The following is a 10,996-nucleotide window of genomic DNA, read 5'->3' as shown; positions in this document are numbered from 1 at the left end:
CCCTTCAAAGAAAACAAAGTAGAACCATCCAGCAGCACGACTTCGACCACGAGGCCTGCGCGAGCAGCGCCACCACCGCAACCTTAGGTACTAACTAACATAACAGGTAATATAACAATTCAGTGGTCCAAAATCGACATCGACAATATTTTCGCGTCCGTATCGCCTTATTTCTGTCGTGTCTAAGCTACAATAGTGATCAGTCAAAGAAGCAACTCGGTACCCAATTCTCGAGGCAACATCCAATCAATCTCTCCGTGCTCTGCATTCTCGGCTTCAAGGCACAAGGCATTGCCTAGGTCTAGACAGAATGTCTCTCACCATGGCAAAGACAGCCCTCACCACCCCTAAAAAATCAACACCCGCGACACCTCCAGTCACCGACAGCCCTGGTACGTGGCGACACCCGCGTCTGCCAGAAATCATCCGACGGCAAGATGCCACAAACTTCACCGAGAAGAACGTGAAGCGCATCGCCATCAATGTCCTCGTGTTCATAACCATCGTCTTCACCCATAACATGCTCTCGTTGATGGTGCCGAAGAAATGGTTTAGTTACCTGTACGCTCCAGTTCCGAGTCCCAACCCGTTCCAGAGGGACGCAACTAACTTGACTAGCGTGTGGTACTACGCGCGATACGCATACTGGGCGATCCTCTTCCTGCCAATCTTCAACATCGGCACCAACCTACTCCCTCTCTTCAGACAGAAGGATGACCTCTCCGACATCCCTCTTACACCCGGCCAACGACGACTGCTGGGCCTACCACCTACCAACGCGCCGCCCACGCCAGGCTCCGCGTACAGCACACCTCCACGCTACGCCCGAACTCCTTCGATCGGATCTGCGGGCAGCAGACGCAGCTTCTCGGGCTCCCCTGCCTCTAACAACGGCAGCCCTACCCGAGGAAGTGGGAACGGAAGCGGACCTTTTGGGGGAATTGGATCACCTAACAGTCCTCTGTTGCACAAGGCTATGAACGGCGCCCGCCGCTCCTCGATAGGATCGCTTGGATCGGGTAGCCCCTTGAGCACTAGCATTTTGGGTGCCAGTACAGGATCGTTTTATGGAGGTGTCCCGGACAGCCCGAGTCCAGCATCAGGAGGGAAGAGAAGTACTGTTGGCCTGAACAGCAAGTGGCTCTACGAGCGAGGACGAGATCGGAGAAGCTCGTCTGGAAATGCTTGGTTATACACCTGAAGCTAGTATACGCAGTGTATGATATAGGATACGTACAAGCCTTGGTACGTTTATGGGAATCACCTGCATTCATGATGATCATTATAGACACAATACGAACGAAATTAATACAACACGGAATATTCTCGGTGCGTCCAAGGTCTAGTCCATGAGCGAGATTGTCACGATGAAATAAAATTGGGCACCGCGTTCATTTATGGGTAGCAAGTTATGAGATTAGTGAGTTGATGTCTTCATTTCTGTTCGGCCTTATGAATAGAGGTACGTAGCTCACTTACTTCCCACCATCATTGTCCAATCACCTAGAATATCGATCTCTTCGATAATTCCTTCAAGTGTCTCCCCATCATGCTAATGTTCCCGCGGTCTCATCTTGTGCTAACCCTAAAGATATGCCATACTCAAGACTCCCTGCACCAGGTGGGTTTCCGTTCATTATGGTTCGTAGACTATTACGTGCATTGTTGCATGGAGATGGCAGAGGAGCGAAGCAGGGCGACGGGATTCAAGCGAAAACGAAATTGTTGTGGACGTCTCAATCAAACCCTACTCCCAGGGTTGGATAGTGGCCAAGCGGCCGACTTCATATGTGCAACCCGCTCTGTCGAAAAACGACATCCAACATTCCATCTGCGAAGTCGGCGTCCTACCACGGACTTGGAAGGCCCGTGGAGAACAAGACTATACCAGCGTCTTGAGACTTGGAAAGGAGACTGTTGATCCTTTCTAGTCGGCCAGGACTACTTCTTCACCGAGAAGTAAGATTCTCTCATTGAAGGAGTCTTGCCATGTCGCAAACTTCGCACACGACGATGTGAAGAGGCGAGTTTGATCTCGGCTGCCATCATTAGTCTCTTCGACTGCTGTGATGGAGACGACAACCGCGTCGAGCTTTTCTCGACACTCATCACTACCTCCTAATTGTGAAGTATGGTGGTGTCGGTTCTGGAGTCGCGCCATCTAACCATCGACGTCTTACGTCCTGTCCCACCGAACAACGATGCGGGGTTGGCCTCTACCACCACTATCGTTTTCTTCCTTACATTGTACTTCTGCGGTTCCAGGTACCAAGCTACCAAGACATGACCGTCCCATCCATTGAGGTCTCAAACATCACCCGCTGCTCCTTCTTGAGATCTGCGTTGCGTAGTCGGCAGCGTTTGATACAAGTGTGTAGCAACCTGTGATCACGGCGGGCCAATAGGTCGAGTTAAAATCGAACATATCCGCCGTCGACGTTCATGTTGATCGTCGACCCAAGCTCTGTCGCAGTCTCCAACCCAATCAGATAATACCGATGGGGAAATCGGGCCAGTCTACCGTCACCGTGTTTCCAACTTTGCTCCCCATCGTGCAAAGACACGGATCTAACCTATGAGCTCTATTGTTCTCTCTTGAGGGCTGTGCCCTTGGGGGTCCAGGTTAGCAAGCTGCCAAGCTATGAACGAACCATACATGGAAATGACATCCACGTTGCATAGTTCTGGAGAGTCAGCAGTACGATGGTGTTGTAGGTATGCTTCCTAGCCATTTTTACTCCAACGATCTCTCACCCCCATCGGGAATAGTAGGAAATGCGCCCCGACAACCGCCGTTGTTCTCTCCTGAACTGTGCGCTTAGGGAACCAAGCTACCAAGCTTACCAAGACACCAAGTCTTGGTAGCTGATAACGGAATTCTCGACAGTCAATGCTATCTCTTCCTTGTGAAGCATGATAATATCTATACTAGAATCACGCCACTCTGTTACAACTGTCGTCCTGCTCCGTTGAATAGCAATACGGTTTCGTCTCAACAATCACCGTTGGTCTGTCTCCAACTGTGCCCTGGCGTTCAAGTAACCGGGCCACCATACCGTGCGCGTGGATCTGTGAAGGATGACGTTGTTGCCATGATTGAGTTTAACGACAGCCACTGTTATCTCTCTTGGCATCTGTCGTGTAAGGAACTTCGCCTTTCGTGGGACAACGACTCTACATCTTGTTGACCATTAGACTTATTCGCTCCCTATAATCCTGTATTCCGCCGCTGAAGGCTGCGGCACCTTGCCGTCGATGGCTTGTCTCTTCGAGAAACGACGTCCCATCCACGGTTGGACCCAATAATAACCATTGCCGAATTCCTTGAATCGTCCTTGGCGTGCGCCCTCTGCGCAGAATAAAAATCCAGCCACCTTCAGCTCCTCGTCATAGCTCTTAGATCCCATATGAGGAAACGTAAACAGAGAGTCATCATCGTGTGGCCTAAGTAGGCACCGTGTGTTGTAGAGATACTTGACCAAATACGGTCTGACATTTCCCACTCCTCGCCATTGCGGCGTAGCATTGAACACCCCATAGCAGGTAGTTCCTAGTTGGATACCGACTGAAAATTGTTCTGCAATAGCAGAAGTTCAGTCAAGGCTTGGACATCAAAAGAGTTTGGTTGTGAAATAGTGGAACTGAAATATCTCCACCGAATCAGGAATACCTATCCTGTGAAACGATGATCGTGTACTGTAAACGCCGTGTCAGGTTCGATCTCAGCCACCGCCACTGTTCTCTTCCTCGAGCAGTTCTTATGTAATTAAATAAATCGGGCCATCTTGCTGTTGACGTTTGACCCTTAGAATGACGACGTAATGTCATCTTCGAAGATTCAAAACACCTATTGGCAAAACCACGATGACGTCGATTTAGCACTCGCACCATCTTAATTCTACCGCCAGCTTCCTCGCCGACTAACAGCGCTGCATCATGTTCGATAATCATTATTATATCCTTATGGGGGACTTCGACTCTCCTACCTGAGGAATCCAACCATGTCGTTGTCGTTGTTTTGAGTGTTAGAAAGTTGTACGAGCCACCCTTCATCTAGTCACTGCGGGAACGTTCATCTTATCCACAAGATATGGATTCGTCGCTGGAGGGCCCATGCTCAACGCCGCCAAGGCGACGGAACGAGAGTGAGGGGAGTGGAACAGATGTAAGACTCCGCCGATCATTGATGCGAACGATTTTTGGCTTCTCGGTATGTATCTGTCCATACTTTTGAGGCAAGAACGTTGTTCGCCATCACGGGCTTGGTGTGTTCAGTCCCGTATGGTAGACTAACCACAGTCAGTAACAAACCCTCAAAGAAGCTGAAGCAATGACGATATCCAACATGAACATACCTTGGAAGCTCCCCAACATTTAATGCCAGGCAAACATGGACCCACCACCAATAGTCTTGGGTTTGACCACTTCCATTATGCCGACACCTAATATCCGGTTATTAGTGTAATTCGTCTATAGTCTACCAAGTCTTCGCCTGCGGATAGCATAGTGAAAGCCGCACTTTACACGGCCAATTAGGCCATGCGAGGCTGCTTGCGAAGATTGTCGATGAAGTGATGGAGCCTGGAAGCTGCGGAAGTTAACCTTAGAAGCCCCATTTGTAATGAGTCGCAACTCGAGAGTGGTAGCAGCATTCAACGATGTAAGGACAGTTCAGGCTCGTGTTGAGTGCTTTGGAAGAATAACCCAAGCTGAGAACGAGGCATCAAAACATTCTTCGTTTTCTTCTTTTCTTCCTCGGAAGTTGATCAAGCTGTAGAGCCACTCGACATGAGGCCTCGTCTATCGTAGACAATGTACAAAGGCGAGTCTCGCTCACTATTTTGAACGTGAGCAATCCATAAATTGGCGCTTGTGGAGTGAAATCACTGTTGTGTACACGCGAGCTAATGCCGCAGTCGATAGTTTAGGCACTCTCCGGGGTGCTGTGCTGCAGATATCGTCGACCAAAAGCACAAGGCAAAGGAACATTATTCTCTAGTAGGACGGTGAGAATTAACCACGCTAACATAGGACAGCTGTACACTTACCAGAGTAGCTTGCTCCCTTTATTCATTGGTACACGGCGGATCAGCTAATTTAGCCTCCAGTATCATTGAGTGACATATACTAACACCGTAGTATCGGTGACATAATATGATGAGACAGGTAATGTAGTACTACATGCCTATTAACAATGTGACAGGAACAAACGGCGCTGCTACCTGTGTGCCTTACCTCGACCATTAGGTGAGCAAGTGAACAAGATGCTAGACTTTCCACTTGAATGGATGACGTATGTCTAAAGTGTCGGCGATTACTCTGAAGGAAATAACTAAGTCAGCCCCTATGAAGTCTGCGACTTCCTATATTACTTACCTTGGCAGGTTAGCAGTGTATTGGCATTTAAATTGCCACCCTTTGGATTTCATTGCTAGGTTCTCATTAGCTTTGTTATCATTAGATCAGCATTGAGAACTCACATAGGTAAGGATCAATGAACCATCTGCCGATAGCTATCCGACAGCTTCCGGTGTAAGCTGCCTCTTAGGCACGTCTCTTCTTAGTAGCAGAGAGATAATTAATCCCTTCTTTAAGCCATGGACGCTGAGAATAGAGTTAGAATAGATTGAATAGGAAATTTTCAAAGGAATCACAGTAGTCTTGGAGACTCCAATAGGTTGATGAAGATATATCTCACACCTACTGTAGGAGCGAAAAGAAAATATGGCAAGTGGGTATGTTGGAAGTAACTGAAAGAGGTGGAAAAGGTGCAGTGTGGTCAACGCAGGACTTTATCACCAAGGAAGACTCCACCAACGCGGCAAGAGTATGGATTGAAGATGGTGATCAATTGAAGAAGAAAGATTAGAAAGCTGTTAGGATTCGGAATCATTGGCTACCTGCTTTTCTGCGGTTGTGCTGTGGACTATACATGGTGTTGCAACTTCAAGCGCAAGAAGAGAAGGTGATGGTATAGATGGGTGTTGGTGGATTAAGATGGGAAAAAGAGATTGCGGTGAGTTAAAACTGGAGAGGTTTTCATTGAGAAGTTGATAGGATTGCAATATCTAGACACCAATAAACTTCTTGGGTTACCGCAGTAGAATGCTTACCCGGGTATCTTGATGCTAAGATGCTTGAAGTTTTTATGATAGGTGATGTGGAATTGAAGAATAAGGAAGATGAAACTTACAAGGTCGCTCTGTGTTAGGAGGAAATCATATCAATGGTAAGAATATCTTTTGAAGAATATGATAGAAGTTTGGGGAGATGGTGAAGGAATGGAATAAAAGCTGAAGTTGAGAAGATTAACTCTGGGTTGAAAAGGTGGGCGATTTGGATAACCAAGCGGGTTTATCGAACTGGCTATACAAATTATTAGCTCAGGCTGTGACTTCGATTTCAAGTCATGAAATCATGAGTCAATTACATCCGATATAAATGATGGAATATTAGGTAAGATTATTATCCCTGCCATGAATATTGGAGGGTTCTTTCTTTCTCATATCGTAGAGGTAAGCAATGATGAAAGTATAAGATGGAAGGAGAACATAGGAATGAAACTTTATGGTAATAAGGTGGATGTATCAAATACTTACATATATACTTATAGGTAGATAGATTCCTAGGCTAGTACTAAGGTATAAACGGTGTCTTTGTGAGGTACCAGTCTCCGGTGATAGCCCAAAAGGTACCTAGTAAACGTAAAAACGCGCTGGGTAGACGTTAGTTATGCATTATCTCTGGATCTTCCGTTGACCTGAAGAAGACTGAGTTTATGTCTCGTAGATATTTCAACGAAGGCAGGTGACCAAATGTATATTGATCTGGAGACACCTGGAGGCACCCAGTAGATAGGTGTGAGAGGTAGTTATAAACGAGGCAAGTCAACAAATCCAGGGATCTAAATAGGAATGATTAGAAAGAACAAACATACCTAATGTGTTGAAATATCAGATTTTAATAAACCCCAAACCTTGTGCAATAGGTTTGGGATTGAAACACGTCATAGATCATTGAGTCACGTCGATGGGGAAGGAATTAAGGGGTGATTGGGAAGGAAATGGCGTGTCAGATTTAGCACAGTGGTATAGCAAGATGAGAAGGGGAATGTCGAGAAATTTAGGTATTAATACAGTGAAATTTTGATAGCTTACCTGTATTTATAGCAAATACGCCGTGCTATTGGATTCTGTGATATTTTCTCTTTATTGGAGGAAACGTGAAGTGGTATTTTAATTGGCACTAAGCTTAACATGCGTCGTGTTTGTGTAGATCCCATACGGAGGAAGTTGCACAAAGTACCTAATTAAGAATATACCAATGAAGGACTAACAGGAAGTATGAACAGTAACAGGTCGTGTATGAGTTGGAGTAGATAATAAGATGTAGATAGAACGGTCAAACAAGGGTGACTGGGGCCATGGAAATGATAGAGGGTATCCATACTATATGAGGTATTGACGCTGATGTGATATATGAAACATTTTTATCCATAGTTAATGGATTAATTGATAATCGTGGTAGGATAATACTTGCCAAGATGCTGTAGGATGTTCTCCTGTGTATTAGAGATTAGTGCTAAGGGGTAGTGGAGGTTACTGATCATGGATCTATCTATATGTAATGGGTAAGTACTGTACCTACCTATGTAGAACGTATACCCTTACATAGGTACCTACATACATAACATCTTGACGTAATAGACCTGTAGCATAGGTAGATAAGATTAAAAACATCCAATGTTTTCATAGGTTCACGGTGGTTTATGGTTATCTTGGGGGAGGTTAGGTTGCTTTAGGGACAGGGGCTAAATGTTGTTGCGATGAAAGTGAAGGGAGAAACGGCAGTGACAGCAATATTCCATCTTAAAATTTCATCTGAAGTAGCTCTATCATTTCATTTTCTAGAATAATAGTAATATTTCCTAGGTAAATGCAATAAAATATCCCCCTTTTCGTGCTAGGTTTGCTGTAAGCTTAGTATTGCTTGGGTTGTCGTTGAAATAGAAGCAAAGGCAGGAGCAACAACAAACCACTTATCGCATCCGTTTCGGAAGCAGGATCGGAACCATGACGGTAGAGGTCAAGGCAGGTACGGCGGTCTACCCCTTATCGTGATTATCCATGATGAGTTCAGCATCAGGCAGGGGCGGAGATAGATCTGACGACATATCCGATAAGTCATCACCGGAAGCAGGTTCGAAGTAGGTAGTTAATATACGTCATCTTCGCTCCTCCTTTGCTTAGAAGGCATTCTTATCAGGTAGGTAGGTGCGATCCCGCCACTCTAGAGGCTAGGTCAGCCTCAAAATGGAGCTAACCGAGTACTTGAGTAGACTAACCGGTTATTCTATCAAGGGTTATGTGAAATAGCACCCCAGAATGTGAATCAGAGCTTAATAGAAGCATCCCAATAACCGATTTATCACCAATAAGCTCCTTAATTTATGTCACTTATAGAAAAGAGGTTCGATCCTCTTGAAGGGTCTTATATGCATAGTTGGAATATAACACTACTGAAAGCCTGACTGGCAGCAATGCTTCGGCCTCAACTTAATATCAATACGTTAACCGATACATCACGTAACTTTAATATAAGACAAAATGTGCTAGATATCTTGCATGTTAATCTCGATATAGCACATGAAGGTTGATCAACTAGTCTGAGAATTCTGAGATAAGAGAAAGCACAGGTGCTTTTATGTACGCATTATCAAAGGAATGCGACAGTTTTCCTTCACTGGAACAAGATTATGACGTGTCCAGACAAATAAAAGCAGTCTATGTAGGTAGGTAGGTAGGTAGGTATTGAGAGATTCCTCACACAGAAACAATATGACTGATTACTTCGTTCAATCAAGCTTAGAATAGCTGAATAAATATTTGAAAGATCTCCTCTTTAAAAGAGAGGAAAGATATAATTATAGGTACTCAATAACTAGGTAGATATTTATCCACAATGCTAGCACGATATCTATTACCTACTATTAAGGGGCTTTAGCTCCTACCTATTAAACTACTCTACCACAGATTCAATCGTCTAATTAGTTACCTATTTTGAAATCATATTCATACCTCCTTTAACGACTTCTCAGGTAATAGTAAGGGTGCCATTCATCTGAGGGCGCGCAATCATCCAGTGACATGGGGCAATCCGGTTTAACTTCAAAGATAGGGGTATGTCACCGCAAATTAGTCTTATTCAGTTGCGGTATATAGTCTATAAGATGTTAGAGTGCATATCTACCTGTGTATGTAAGCAATTTTCTCTCGATTGTGTCAAATTTCCTAACGGCCCGAACATCCGTATCGCGGATGGTCCTGATCCGGCAAACGCTACCTAAGCCTCCGGGAAACCCGGTTCGGCACACCCTTGAAACAGCAGGTACACTGTGCGGGGTGCAGCTCTATTATTCTTAATAAACCACACAGAAAATAATAATAAACATCTATCACAGCTTGGCATATAAAGTTATAATTGGTGCACCTTTCCCTCTACCTATTTAGGCTAATATACAACTTGTCTAGGCGGGTTCAGGGGTAAGGGGGTAACAGCTCCACCTAAGTACATCCAACCTTAGCATCACTAACAGCGATATCATCGTACCAGAACGTGTTAGTATCGCCTCCGTACGATTCCCAGCCAAAGTAAATAGCAGTAGGCTTCGGTATAACACTGCTCCTCTGCCACTGCGCGGCGTTGCTGTTAGCGACGCCCGCCTTGCTGGTGAGTCCCTCGATGGCCTCGTCGTTCAGCCACGTCTCGATGGTGCCGTCAGTCCCGACGTGGTACTCGAAGCATTGCCAGTCGCCGGTGGGGAGCGCGGTGGAGGCCGCGATGCCCTGGGGAGAGAGGTCTGGCAGGGTGGCGTCGTCGGACTCGCGGTTGTACATGAGGATCTTGCTCTGCCCGCCAATGCGCAGGTGCTTGCCGCTGCCCTGCGCGGAGTCGGGCATCGTAATGAAGGAGACGTGGGAGTCGGTTAGGGCCTTGGACGCCTTTCTGTAGAAGGAGAGATATTAGGATCGTCTTTGTAGTGTTTAACTGTGCCAATACGGCGACTTACAACCAAGCTCTGACGTAGATGTCGCCGCTGGGAACCTGTGTCGTGCCGAAGAAGATGTGCCCGCAGAAACCACCCGCGCCGTCGACCCTTATAGAGTTGCTACCGCTGTGACCAGTAGAAGTATCGAGGCTCACTTTACCGCCCTGGTTGCAATCAGGCGCGTACGTCGGCCATGCCGCCTCATCCCATCCGGCCTCAAAGTCATCGGTGACTTGGCCGAGGGAGAATGGGAGAAGAGCGAGGGCGAGAAGAGCGGTTTTGCAGAACATGGTCGCGGATAGTGTGCCGTGCTTGTAGGTAAGAGTAGGACAGGTAAGAAGGTTGATTCCAAAAAGGATGAAGCTCTAGTATTTATGCATCCAAATTTCACGACTCGAGCCTCCTCCCTCCGGGCCTTCGGAATGGCTATATTGCTAAATGCGGAAATGCTTTCCCCAATAGTAGGTGGCCACGGAAAGGTGGTCGCGCATTTTCGGTTCAGCAGTGTAAACAGCCGCCCAAATACAGGGGTCTTGGCAAGGGCCTGGTTCTCGGTACAGACAACTTGGTCGTATAGTGACAAAGGAGTGGTAAAGGTGCCATGAACTTACGGAATCAGAATTAAGTAAAAAATATGAATTATGTCAACTTTCTTATTATTAGACTTCGAGTTAAAAGAAATCTGCATAATTCTTGGTGGTCAGTTCCGTTAGGTAGCCGGCAGGAAGATGTTCGTCACTCACGCACCATACTGTTCTCAATGCATCCGTGTCTACAAATCAGGTATCAAATTAATAGAGTTCGCAAAAACTTCGAGGTCCCCGAGGCATCATATATGTCTTTATTCCCTCGGAATTTGGTGTTGTTTGATTAAGACAATTGTGTAACGGTGTTCGAAAAGGGGTTAGGGGCCGTCAACGTTCACACTTCACATCGAAGAGAATTTTA

General features: G+C 46.0%; 2 protein-coding genes across 2 annotated transcripts; one reads left to right on the top strand and one right to left on the bottom strand.

Annotated features, from left to right (window-relative positions):
- Nucleotides 1-8: 8 nt before the first annotated feature.
- F4807DRAFT_404249 (NPCC-domain-containing protein) lies at nucleotides 9-1,332 on the top strand. Its single transcript, XM_047996093.1, has 2 exons — nucleotides 9-561; nucleotides 619-1,332. The coding sequence occupies exons 1-2, from the start codon at nucleotides 311-313 to the stop codon at nucleotides 1,199-1,201; spliced, it is 834 nt and encodes a 277-aa protein (XP_047859203.1). The 5' UTR covers nucleotides 9-310; the 3' UTR covers nucleotides 1,202-1,332.
- An 8,129-nt stretch (nucleotides 1,333-9,461) lies between these two features.
- F4807DRAFT_404244 (uncharacterized protein) lies at nucleotides 9,462-10,497 on the bottom strand. Its single transcript, XM_047996092.1, has 2 exons — nucleotides 10,070-10,497; nucleotides 9,462-10,005 (listed from the first exon to the last, which is right to left on the bottom strand). Exons 1-2 carry the CDS (start codon nucleotides 10,336-10,338, stop codon nucleotides 9,564-9,566), a joined length of 711 nt encoding a protein of 236 aa, XP_047859202.1. The 5' UTR covers nucleotides 10,339-10,497; the 3' UTR covers nucleotides 9,462-9,563.
- Nucleotides 10,498-10,996: the final 499 nt, after the last annotated feature.

The sequence above is a fragment of the Annulohypoxylon truncatum genome (genome assembly GCF_022578515.1).
Source record: "Annulohypoxylon truncatum strain CBS 140777 unplaced genomic scaffold F4807scaffold_1, whole genome shotgun sequence".
Taxonomy (NCBI): Eukaryota; Fungi; Ascomycota; class Sordariomycetes; order Xylariales; family Hypoxylaceae; genus Annulohypoxylon; species Annulohypoxylon truncatum.
Note: the sequence above shows the minus strand (reverse complement) of the source record. Positions and strands in the feature narration are given on the sequence as shown.